This window comes from Pristis pectinata, chromosome 26 (assembly GCF_009764475.1).
Source record: "Pristis pectinata isolate sPriPec2 chromosome 26, sPriPec2.1.pri, whole genome shotgun sequence".
In the NCBI taxonomy this organism is placed as follows: domain Eukaryota; kingdom Metazoa; phylum Chordata; class Chondrichthyes; order Rhinopristiformes; family Pristidae; genus Pristis; species Pristis pectinata.
Window position 1 is genome coordinate 21,783,780 of NC_067430.1, and position 13,616 is coordinate 21,797,395.

Here is a 13,616-nt window from a genome sequence, read left to right on the forward strand (position 1 = left end):
TATTCCTGTGAGGCTTTTTCTGCTTTCAGTTCTCTAAACCTGCAATAAGCTATTTTTTTCTCTATCCAACTCTCAATAATCCTTGGTATCCAGGGCTCTTTGGGCTTATTGGCCTTTCTTTTCACCATTATGGGTGCATGTTAGCCCTGAACTTCATTATTTCATTTCTGAGTGTCTCTTACTACTTGCATGTAGACTTACCTGCAAGTAGCTGCTTCCAGTCCACTTTTCCCAGGTCTTGTCATCATACCGAAATCAGTCTATTCCAAGGCAGGACCTTAATTACAAGTTTATTCTTGTCCTTTCCCATAACAAACTTAAAACTTTCAGAGTTATAGTCACCATCTCTGAAATGCTCTCCCAGAGATTATGGTTAATGGTAATCTGCTGGATGCTGATGGTGGGGGAAACTAAGCAATGGTAATGTCATTGAGTGTCAAAAACAGGTTAAATTCAATAGGTTAGACTTTCTCCTGTTGGAGATGACTATTGTCTAGCACTTGTGTGGCATGAATATGTCGTCTATTAGCCCGTGTCTGAATGTTGTCTGGGTGTTGCTGCATTCAGGCATGGACTGCTTCATTTTCTGAGACGTTGCAAATGGAATTAACAATTTGCAAAAATACTCATGTCTGACCTTATGAGGAAAGTCATAAGTGAAGAAGCTGAAGATATCTGGGTCTGGGATACTGCCATAGGGAATTGCTATGGCAATGTCCTGGAGCTGGGTGATAGATCTCCAACAACCACAGCCATTCTTCTTTGTGAGAAGTATAACTTCAAACAGTGGAGCTGATGGCCATTGACTTCAGCTTTACCAGGATTCCCTGATGCCACACTCTATTAAATGTTGCCTTGATGTTAAGGGAAGTCACACTCACCTTATCTCTAGAATTAAGATCTTTGGTTCAAGTGGTCCTGGTGAAACCAAAACTAAGTATCAGTGAGAAAGTCAGTGTGTGTGCCACTTCATAACGTTGTCAATGATACTTTCAATCGCTGTGATTGTGAATAGACTGATTGAACAGTAATTAGCTGGATTTGTCCTGCCTTTTCTAGATGGGAAGTAACTGGGAAATCTTCCACATAGTTGGGTAGATACCAATACTGTAACAATACTGAAAGAGCTTGGCTGGAGAAATGACCAGTTTTGAAGTGCAAGTCTTCATTACTATTGAGGTACAAATTCCCAGTGTTACAGGTACAACTGCGCTTCACAATAAGACTTCCTTATGACAAACATTTTGATCAGGACCCTGTGGATCTGCTGCACTGATCTCAGCACTAAGGACAGTGATAATAGTCCAACTGATGGTCAATTCTTTCTGGATTTAACTCTATAAGGTTAAAACATTTGGGTTAAGTCTCGAGGATCAACTGTTTAGGATTAATCCTTTATAAATCATTTTCCATAAGGTTCTCTCTCTGCAGAGTCAATTATCCAAAAGATCAACAGCCTTTACATGGAATCTATAGCCTTTGCATGGATGCATTTACATGGAATCCAACATCTGCAGAACATTTATGCATTTTGCCTAATTTTACACTATCCTAGTCACCTTACCAGTTTCTGCCATGCTCCAGCCCTTGCTGTTAAATAAAAATACTGAGACTGCAGATTGGCATGCCTAGACTTTTTCAGGATTTACATTAATTCTGGCTACAGTCAGAAATGGCTCAGGAGGTTCATGCAAATTTAACTCCTGTACTGAAACATTACCTTTTGTAAACCACTTTGCTGTGATGTTATTTTAAATATACTATTAGAATATTAGGTTAACAGAAATGAAGTTCCACTTCTCACACGTGTATACTGAACACAAAACCCAAATCTGCAGAGCACAAAGTTCATCTGAATAGCCTTGCCCTTTGAATGTCAAGATTTAGCGCAAGGGAAAGACCATTGTTTTGCAGGCAACCCTTTCTTAAACTTTGGCCTTCAATCTCTATTTTGTTCTTTGAACCTGGCCACTTCTTTTATCTAATTGTGTTCAACAACTACTTTTGTATTACCTGTGCCCCAGGATAAGGTTTTATTGTCACCCGGTACTTCTCTCATCAAGTATTCAGCCTTCATGAATGAACTAAGAGAGTGGTTGTCAGAGGACTCTTAAATAATATTGTCAATTGGACTCAATTTGAGCAATTTAGTCACAGTTAAAATTTATGGATTTGAGTCTCACTCCAGAATTTGAATGCTTCATCTGTTCTGAGGGTATGCTGTATTGTCAAAAGTAATTGCGAGTCTATAGATAATTTAAGGATCATTTGTGCAGAAAATAATACTGGCCTAAATATAGATTGGACTACAAAAGCAATAGACATTAAGTTGCAGTTATGCGAATCCCTGTTCATTACACACCTGGAGTATTATGAGCTATTCTGGTTTATGTTGTCTGGAATTTAGAAGGTTAGGCAGTAAGTTGATTGACATTTTCTAGATATTCAAGGGAACTGTTGGAATAGATGGAGAGAAACTATTTCTACTTGGTGGAGAGTCCAGGATCAGGGGGCAATATTCTTTAAGGAAAAGTGAGATTAGAGACCTTTCAGGTGTCAAGTGAGGAACCACTACTACATGCAAAAGGTGACAGAAATTTGGAAATCTCTCTTGCAAATTATAAATTTCAAACCTGAGATTAATAGACATAACAATGAGGTATTAAGGTTTATAAGTCAAAGATCGGCATATTGAATTTAGTCACAGGTCGACCATTGTGTGTTAATGACAGAATAGTCTTGAAGTATTGTTGCCTCCTGCAGGTACCTATCTTACACAAAAACCTCATTTGTCTGCCTAGATTGATGTAAAATTTGCTGTAGCACTACTTCAGAACCAGAACTCGTCCCTCAACCAGTGACACCAAAATAGTTTAACTGGTCATCTCTCTTGACTGCTGTTTGTACAAGCTTGCTATGCACAATTTAGATATGTAATTTCAGAATCTACAGTTCAGAGGCAATCATTAGCTGTAGACAGAAAAGAATATTAGGACTGAGCAGAGTCAGCACAGATCTACTAAAGGAAAACCATACTTGACAAATCTGCTGATGTTCTTTGAGAATATGACTTATAGAATACATAAGGGGGGGCCAGTGGATGTGGTGCTTTTGGATTTTCAGAAGATTTTCCATAAGGTCTCAAGCAGGGAATTTGGTCAACAAGGTTGGGGCACATGGATATGGAGGCGGTATACTGACAATGCGAATGGGTCACTGGGCAGAAAGCAAAAGGGAGAATAGGCGGATCTTTCCCAAGTTGGCAGACTGCAATTAGTGAGGTTCCATTCTGATAGGTGCATGGGCACCAGTTGCTCAGTCTAAATCAACTATTTGGCTGAGGAGATCAGATGTCATGACCTGATGGTGCAAACATAGATCAGGTTGTGAGCAGAGAGGAGGAAGAAGAGGATTTGAGTTCAGGAGTAATGATGCCTTGCTGTAATTATATCAGGCCTTGGTGAGACTGCACTTAGACTATTGTCCATTTCTGGTCTTCTTACCTGAAAAGAAATATACCTGCCCTGGAGGGAGTGCAGCAAAAATTCACCACACTGGTTTGCCATATGAGAAGAAATTGAGGAGTGTAGCCCTGTACTCTCTTACTTTAGAAGAATGAGAGGAGATTTCATTGAAACTTACAACATTCTGAAAGGACTTCAAAGCTGGATGCAGGGAGGATGTTTTTCCTGGCTGAGGAATCTAGAACCAAGGCTGGCAGTCTCAAAGTAAGAAGTGGGCCATTTCATATGGAGATGAGGAGAAATTTCTTCAGACATAAAGCGGTCAATCTTTGGAATTCTCTACCCAGAGGGCAGTAGAGGCCCCATCACTGAGTTCATTCAAAACAGAGATCAACAAATTTTTAGATGTTAAGGAAATCAAGAAATATGGATAGTGCACCTAAGTGGCATAGAGGTAGAAGATCAGCCATGATCTTGATGAATGGTGGAGAAGGCTCAAAGGATCAAATGACCTACTCCCGCTCCTATTTCTTATCTTCCTGATGTTCTAATTCACTTATTTTAAATGTTAACAAACCATTAGAATAATGTCAATTGAGAAATCTCCACTCTAAGGTATACACATGTACCTTTCCAGTTAGCATTATTAGACAGTGATTCTGCATGGGAACCATGGACATGTTTTTCTTCCTCAACTAAAGGATGTGTGTAAGACACAGTCATTCCCCTCATTGTTCATGCTTTTAATTAACTCACCACAGAAGGTGGACCTGATATAGGGACCTCCTGGTCCATATTACAAATCTATACACTCAGTAAACTCTGTTGGTCTTCAGAAGTGTTTCACTTTAAGCTTGTCTCTTCTTTTCATGCTCCAAATAAATCATCCCATAAGTTCCTCACGGTGTGAATGCTTATGACATTGTATCTTAATCTACTTCATTCTTTATCAGGACCCCAAAGCCATGAAGCACCTCACCACTGTTGGTCTTGCCTTTTAGCTAAAAGATATAGTGTTTTTAAAAGATTTTAGTGTTAAGCATCAAGAATAGAATTCTTCCTGTTTTCTCTCTTAAAGTTTTCAATCCAATTAACATCCTGAGCTATAAGCCACAGCCTTTTATATGGGCATCTCAATATAATGATAGTGATGCAATGGGCACAAATAACCCCTTTCCTATCTTCAGTCCTAAAGAAGGGTCCTGACTAGAAACGATAACCGCCTGCTTTTCTCCACGGATGCTGCCTGGCCCGCTGAGTTCCTCCAGCATCATAGTGTTTTTCATCTAGATTCCAGCATCAGCAGTCCATTGTTTCTCTAGTACTACTGCTTCACTGCGAAGACTCTTCAAGGATGCCCACTTTGAAGAAGTTTTCTTCCTCTCTTTGACAGGAACTTCGTGAGTTCCTCTCTCACTGCTCCCCCTCTGTGATCTTCTCTGCTCTCCGGCTCCTTGACCATGTGCTCACTCAGTTCCACAGCCATGTGACCTTCCTTGCTCTGCTCTCCCCTCCTCCCCCGCACCTGCCTGTCACTATCTCTTACCTGCATCTACCTATCGCTACCTTGTGCCCACCCCGCCTCCCCGCTTTTGTCCACCTATCACTGCTCTGCTTTTCCCTCCTATGTATTGGGCTTCCCCTTTCCTATCTTCGGTCCTGAAGAAGGGTCCTGACCCGAAACGTTCACTGCCTGCTTTTCTCCACGGATGCTGCCTGGCCTGTTGAGTTCCTCCAGCATCATATTGTATTTCATCTAGATTCCAGCATCTGCAGTCCTTTGTTTCTCTAATATAGGTTATGTTTGCCCATTACACCTGCATATTAAGATGGGAGTCAGTCTTCCTCAAAATGTTATGTGTTTGCTCCCTGTTTAATGCTACACTTGGCAAAGATGCAGCTGATCAGGTGCATTTTACCTCTCAGGGGTAGATTATAGGAATTTACGACTCCAGGGTCAGAGTAACTCAGCTGCAGAAGATCAAAACATTTAAAATGATACCATGTGAGGCACAGTGAGCCTGGCAGCCAAAATTGCTGCTCTGTCCAGGAGGTGCCAATCAACAGAATATAACCACCTTTCCTGACTATTTTATCAACATCTGAATTCCTCTGGTTTGGAAATTGATATCGTAAGTGCCAAGTTTTTATTTAATGTTTTATTCTGCAAATATTCATTAATAGTTCAAAAACTTTAGGGTAAAATATTGCCCAAACACCAGAGAGATGTGCATTAGATTTTTCAGATTGAAGTATTGTTTTAGTCCTTTTTGCAATTATCAGTTGTGGAATATTAATTAAAATTCTTTCTTGTATTATTCATAACAAATGAATATAAAGTTTATTCAATTAACTAAAGTACGTGGACCAGCATTGTAATTATGGGTTGGAAATTTCAACTTACTGCCTGTGGTTTATTTTGACAATGCAATGTCCCTGCAGGCAGCTAAACAAGAACCAAAGCTATGTGCCGAGAATGCTGCTAAATAATAAGTTCAACAATAAGATAAGATACGACATCATAGATGTACAAGAGTCAATCATATTGCTGTAATTTGATGTCATGTAAAGATCAGACGAGGCCTGAGACAGGTTACTTTTCCAAAAAGAAATCAGTAAATCAGATGGATTTTTTTTAAACAGTTGAGTAGTTTTATGGTTACTAGTGTTGGCACTTTCTTCAATTAAATAAATTTAAATCAATCATCTACCATTGAACTCATACCTCCGAATTATTACTCCAGGTTTTGGGATTATAAATAAAGTAACATTATCACTATTTTACTGTACCTCCTAACAGTGGTAACGAGTTAATACTGCTGTTGCAAAATGGAAGGGGTTAAGGATGATTTTCTAAGTGTGACAGGGCAAATAAGAATGCAGTCTCACCCGGCTGGATGACAGTGGAAAGTACTGGCAGAGGCAGTGTGATCAACTATATCACAGGTTGAAGAAAGGATAATTTACCTTTGACACAGAATGTTTTTAGTGAAACTGACAAGAGCTATTTCACTACTGTGCTAGAATGACAACCTGATTGAAGGGATTCAAACAAGGAGTTCCACTAAAGATGGGCACCAATTTGGGATCATGTTCAAGGGCTTTGGAGCCTAGAGAAGGATGGAGACAGGATTACTTGAAGGGGTCAAGTATTGCTTTTTTAAGGAAATGATATTTTTTCAAGTACAAAGTCTCTCCCTCATTGGTAAAATTTACAAATGTGTATGCAATCTCAGAAGACATGTAATAAGCGGCTTTAATTGATCTGTATCCTCCTTAAACATTATTGCTCACATTCTTGGAACACGCATATTAGAAAATGCAGACAGAGTTAGCACATACCACTGGGGTAAGGTAGGCAAAGATTTCCACATACCATTGGGAAGGAAAGCCTATGAGCAAATGTAAAACCACTAACATAATATTGCATTAAGTGTATACTTTTGCAATTTCTTTGCACATTTTGTTCTCCACTGCTGAGGTGTGGATCCAATTTGCCAGCAGTCAGAAACTTCATGAGGCAGAGTGGACACACAGCGGCAGGTAATTTGTCACCTGATACTCACAAGGAAAGCTCCAGCTGATGTCACTGGGTATCTATCAGGACCTGTGATACCAGCTGATTTTCCTCTCCTGTGTAGCTTCGGGGGCTGAAGACCAGCTGCAGCTTCTTCCCAGGAACCTGCCAACAACCAGCTAACTCAGGACAGATTAGGGATGAATCCTGACATCTTCCTTGCTTGTAGGGCTCACTACCAATACTAATAATACACCTATACTCTGTGCAATTTGGGGGAAACTCCATTTTTTGATTAAAATGAAATGGCTCCTAAAATGAAATGGCTCCCAAAAGCACACAAAATTGACAGCAACACAATGGCAAATATTTATGAATGTCTTAAAGGTTAAAAAAAAGTCACCCCCAGAATTATATTTTCCATTACTAATTATATTCCTAATATCTTGTAGATGTAAAAAGAACAAAAAAAGCTTCTTTTTTGTTTTTTTTTCTCTTGCTTGTCTCCCTGTTGGATTCCAATATATGTTTTAGTACACATCTTTTAACGAGAAACGTTGGACAATTAATTCTGGTAGTACACAGAAGGTCTGTCGGCATCTGTGAAGAATAAAGCGCAGTTACTGCTTTAAGTAAAGCCCTTTAGTCAGAGGTGTTCACAGAGTAATGATCCGTTTGGCCCAAAGGGTCAGGTCTTTCTTAACATCTTTGCAAATTATTCCTTAATTATATAGCTAAAACCCTTTTGAAAATTGACCCTTGAATCTGCTTCTGCCTTTCTTTCTGATAGTGCTTTCCAGATCATAACCACTCATTGTACAATGAAACAATTCTCTTCATCTCTCTGTTTTCTTTTATCATTGATCGCTAATATGTGTTATTTGTTTATTGGTCAACCTCCTATCTGCAATTTTTAATTATTTTATCAAAACCCTTTGATGACTTCTGTTAGACCTCCCCTTAACTTTCTTTGCTGTTGGGAAAACAACTCCAGCTTCTGCAGTCACTGGGCATACTATAGTCCGTCATACCCAGTATCATTTTAGAAAATTTCCTCTGGAACCCTTCCAAGGTGTCCAGTTGAATGGGCTTTCTCCTAACGAAATATTTTTCTATTTACCAATGCAAATTGACCCACTACCGTTTTCCAAACGTTTTCTTTTCATCTGTAACATGTTTATTGGATGGACAAGTCCACAGAAAACTTAATAGTCCTGTTGTTTATTTCCTCAGAAGCAGAGGTGAGATGTGGGTGAGGATCTCGTCTTTTCATTCTTTCACTGTGTGTGTGTGTGTGTGTGTGTGTGTGTGTGTGTGTGTGTGTGTGTGTGTGTGTGTGTGTGTGTGTGTGTGTGTGTGTGTGATCCTTTTTTCCTCATGCTACTTTTCCTTGCTTTATTGGCAATTTTAATTCTCCTTTTCTTTGTCCTCCAATTCTGATTCCTCTGCAGTGCTTTTTTTGCTGGATGCCATTTCATAACATGACTGCCCAGGTATGGCCATTCTTCTAATTTTCTCCTGCTAATGCTTGGCATTGCCCACAAGACACACTGAGCAGTAAGTGGAGGAAGACTTGTGTCTGTTCTTACATTGTGAAACCAGGGCGGAGTGGCAGAGGTGGGGGAAAACAGAATTGCTGTTAGAGATGATCTTTGAAATTATTGAAATAATTATTACAATATCAAGGGTCAATATCAATATCAAGGCAGAATTACCTGCTCAAAGATGGTCTGCTCCCCAACCAATGTCAACGGATGACATCTAACTCTTGTTAATGAAGCAGGTACCATTTTGTCATGTTTTTTTTAAAATTCATGAATAAATGCTATGTTATGATTTCATTTGCCAGTATAAAAAAAAATCCAGTATAATGTTGGATATAGGGTGGAGTAAGGTTAATAGGATTCACATCTGGTTCATATAAATAGCCTTCAATTCCTGTGCCTTCTCCTGGGGTCTTTACACCTTTTGGGCTGGTCCTCTGTGTAGCCCCATGGCAGCAGAAACTTTGTTAAGTGCTAGTGCCATCCACATCAACGATAGAAACCACCCAAAGAAGTGAATATCACTGCCATCAAAGGAATCATGAACATCTTGGAAGCCAACACCTATTTTTCCAGATTGGAGTGGAGGAAGTGGGGGTAAGATGCCTGAATTCTTAACTCCTCAGTATAGATCTGCAATGTTATTTTTCTGTTTGGAATCTCCCACAGCTGGAAGGTTAAAACCTAACAGGCAGAAATGGCTTAAGCAATGCTGATGCTGTGGGAATCACAGTGTACTAGGGTGGGGCATTAACTGTATCACAACTAAAGCCTAGGTGTGGTTCAGAACAGATATCCTACTAACAACATGGTACTGCCAACTAACCTTGGGTTCTGCCTGATCTCAACGTAAATGCAATAGACAGGAGCTGAAACAGTTAAATTATGGATGTCCTTCCAACTTTAATGAAAAGTCAGTATCTTCAATTTCTGCTAGAGTTAACTGCTGCCACTCACAACAACCCAATCAACAGCCTGCCTGCCTGCCCGCCCGCCCTTTACATTGCGGTGAGTTCTTTTACAGACAAGGAAGAGCAGTACATTTTAAATTGCACTTGAGAAAAACACTAATTATCCCGTCGGTTACCAGCAGACAGGGAGCCGTGCTTCTCCTACTGTTGGACAGGATGCTTGCTTGTCTGCAGCAAGTCTGAACATCTCCCTCCAGGAGATAACACAAGCAACATCCAACATGTGCCTGGATTGCAAGCATGTTCAGTCACGTCTTGCTGCAAGACATAATCTTTAAAATATATAAAGGCAGTAAAAAAAACATGGATTCTGCAGACTAGTGCTAAAACCAATTTTCACAATTAAAAGCACTTTGACTTTTCTCATTGGAGGAAGTGCAAATGTTTCAGCTGGAAAAGTTTGAGAATCTTTCATTCCATTCCATTTCATTTCTGGTCAGGATACAGCCCGAAATAATATTTCTATTACAAAGACGGATATTTGCTGTCAGGCAATTTAGTGAGATGCACACGGGCCACATGAAAAACAATAATACCATTTCAACAGAACACCAAGTTTAAAACTTGCATGAACTTGATCTTCAATAAAACATCAGTTGCAAATCACATTTAGATAACTTGTGCTTGGAGAAGAGAAAGAGGAGGATGGAACAAAGAAAATATTACAAGAGACTGAGACTAAAAACATTCCTTTCATTGTTGCTGGTAAATTAATAAGCACCAGATTCTTTTCATGTAAAAATTTTACTTAACATTGTATCTTGATTAAAGATATGAAAGAGCAGACTTACAGTCCAGGTAGCTGATTTTGCAGTGCTTGATTGCTGAAAAGTGACTTCAAATAAGTGTGGTCCTGGATAATCTGTGTTGGAGGGGATAGCTGGAGCAGGCGACATTGTGTCAAACGTAGAGCTTGGCTGTGAGTAGGGAGATGGTGTTGGGACATTCGATGTGTGCTCCGAGTTGTAAGGGCTGGCGGAAGATGCACGGTTGGTGATACTCTGATCCATGCTGCTGTTTAGCAAATTAAACTGGGACTACAGAGGGAAAGGGGTGGGGATAAGAAGAGAAACAACCAGGTAAGGACTTGCAACATCCACTTATTTCAGACTATTAAGAAAACACACATCAGGCAGCTGTCAGTACAGTTCAGCTCCTGGAATCCTTTTTTTTCCTCTTGCCCCCATGTAAAGACTTGTCAAATAATTAGTTATAAATATATTTTTCAGACAAATATGGGGGTAGAAATATCAGCTTGTAGCTTTTTGTTTCTTGTTCTTTTCTCTGACTGCTGATCTCTGATCTGATGGTTTTTTGGAGTTTTTGTTTTCAGCTTCAGTTTACTTCTAGCTGCTTGCCAATTGCAGCAGAAATCTGAATTCAGCTTTTTTTTGTATTTCATTCACATAATTTCAAGTAAGGACGGGACCTTCTAAAAGTGAATGAAAATAAACAATATGTAAATATCCTTCTTTCATGACTAAGTACCAGTCTGTATTAAGTAAAAAAAAATGTCTCAGGCTGAAAAGCCCAGAAGAGTCTTTAGTTAAAAAAAACATCTAAGAAAAGCATCAAATAAGCTTGTTAAGAGATTCTTATTATTTCCTCAAAGAAAATCACATTTCCTCATGCACCTCATTTTTCTCCTTTCATGAAAGTATTAGCATGAGAAGCTCTTATATCAATAATCATTTACATTTGCCACCTCAATTAAAGCAGCTATTCCTTGTGATCAGTACAGTGACAGCACTTCAGCAAGCTATTTTGCCACCTTGGTGCATCATCATTGAAGTCACAAGATCACAAGACAAGGGAGCAGAAGCAGGCCATTCAGCCCATCGAGTCTGCTCCAAAGAAAAGGGAAAAAAAGAAATGAGAAATGGGGAATGGGGGGGGGGGGGGAAGAAGAAGAAGAAAAAAAAACACCTATTCTAATCCCAATTTCCGGCCTTATCCCCATATCCCTTGATATCCCTACTATTTAGATATCTATCTATCTCTTCCTTGAACGCCCCCACTGATCTGGCCTCCACTGCTGTACGTGGCAAGGAGTTCCACAAATTCACCACCCTCTGGCTAAAGTCAATCTGACCTCTGCATATATCATCCAGGACAGTTATTAAAAGCAGAAATCCCCTTTGCATTCTAGCAGTATTGAAGCCAACGATGGCATCAGAACTGCTGTAGTGACATAGAGCATCTAAATCTTGTTCTGTATTGTTCCACACTATATAGTTCATTAACTGTTACTGGCAGATCATAGTCACTGCATCTAAATTCCTTCTTGGATAGACAGTAACGCAGTACCCATAGAGATCATTACAAAGGGACACAAGAAGAGTAGGCTACCTTGCCCTTAAGTCTCTCCTGTCATTCAATATGATTATGGCTGATCTGCCTTGGGCCTCGTTTCCTTTTCTATGCCAGTTCCCCACAATACTCAATTCCAAAATCTTTCAAAAATTTATCTACGTCTTTTGACATTGTTGAAGTGTGCAATTTTGATATGGGACAGTTGACTGGTGGAGTATGCTGTTGGTCACACATTCTGTTGATGAAGAAACTTCACCACTTTGAGGTGCTGGTCTCACTTAAAGCTGGTTATGGTGTTTCAGATGGGGAGTGATCATATTGATCATATTCAAGGTAGGGAAATATTGTCTCTTAGGAGCACTGGTGCATTTGTCCAGTGCTGAATGCCTATTTTGTGGTGTGCTTATTTATTGCATCTGCGAGCCCTTGTGCGAGAATAGAGATATACTTTTGTTTTAAAAAATTCACTATTGCACCATTCAAGCTGCAAAATAAAAAAAAACAAAAATTGCTCCATTCCAAGTGAATTAAAATTTTAGCCAGTCACAAATAGGCAAAGATCATGGGCACTAGCTCCCACCCAAAATAAGGAAAATTAGCAACTTGCTATGTTGTGGCAATGATGGGGACCAGGGTACACATGTCCCTCAACTGTCAGGTGGAGATGATAAACTAGTGAAGAGGATGACGAGTCAGCACAGAAAGTGCTACATCACATTTCACCACAGCATTGCAATGCAACCATTATGGAAATAATGTCATTGTATCTCTAATCCCAAAACAAGAATGCACTGTAAATATTCTGTCACCACACAATCTCTGCAGTCCCAGTCGTTTTCCCTAACAACTAAATGGGATTTCATCTTACCAGCTAATACAGGAGGTGTGACAGGTTCTATCGATCAATTGGATTTATATTTGAACAATACTTGAAGGGCCACAAGGAAAAAGTAGAGGAGTGGGACTAATTGGATTGTTCTACAGCACAATGGGTCAATGGCTTCCATTTATGTTATACAATTCTTTTGCTGAATTCTTGGGTTCTGCATTGCGTGGAACCTACAGGAAGTGCTCACGTAGCACATTCAGCGATTATGTTTTCAGCTGCATTTGTTATTTGAGTTGAGCCCTGCAGAGAAAGCTTTACAGTGAAAATTGATGAGACTTTATGACTGTTCATTTTAGTCCTCCCGTACATAATCTTGAAGATCTCTATGAGGCCATCTCCTGGTCTTCGCTTTGCTTTTTAGTGTCTGTTAGTCTTGCCTGATAGTTGTCCTCTTAGTTTTGGTATCATGGTTATTGACTGCTTTTGCATTATTCTTTTTGTAATATGCTGACCAGAACAGTGCACAGCACACTAGCAGTGAAGCTACTCAGGTGACACAGTAACCAACTAGTATTACAGTTTACCCTCAGTCAGCTCTACTCACTATCATGACTTAAAACTTGAGTTGAATGAAATTGCCAATGAGAAGAGCACAGTGATTACTAATGGTAAAATACAAAGTATTCACTTCTTGGTGAAAGTTCAGCTGACTAAAGAGAAAAAGGGTTACAGGTAATTGTTTTTATACTACTGAATACAGTCTGATGCAGACATAGGATGCAAATAATATTCTCAAACATTAAAATTCTATCACTACCTTTGAACTAAGGTAAAACATTTTTTTATATGCTGCAACAGGAGCCCAGGTGTTAAGCGATATAATGTGTTTTCAGGGATGTAAATGGTAAGTTGCAGTGGGATTGCAAACTGAAATTGCAAAGTTGGTGAAAAATATAACTTTATGAACAATTTCACTTT

The 13,616-nt window shown here is 39.4% G+C and overlaps 1 protein-coding gene across 3 annotated transcripts in view; it reads right to left on the reverse strand.

Annotated features, from left to right (window-relative positions):
• The window catches only part of tp73 (tumor protein p73), a 100,491-nt gene that overhangs the window by 42,966 nt on the left and 43,909 nt on the right, over positions 1–13,616 (reverse strand). For all 3 annotated transcript variants that reach the window (XM_052039195.1, XM_052039193.1, XM_052039194.1), the window contains one exon: positions 10,288–10,533. In XM_052039195.1, the coding sequence (XP_051895155.1) occupies positions 10,288–10,533 (246 nt within the window). The remainder of the gene's footprint in view (positions 1–10,287; positions 10,534–13,616) is intronic.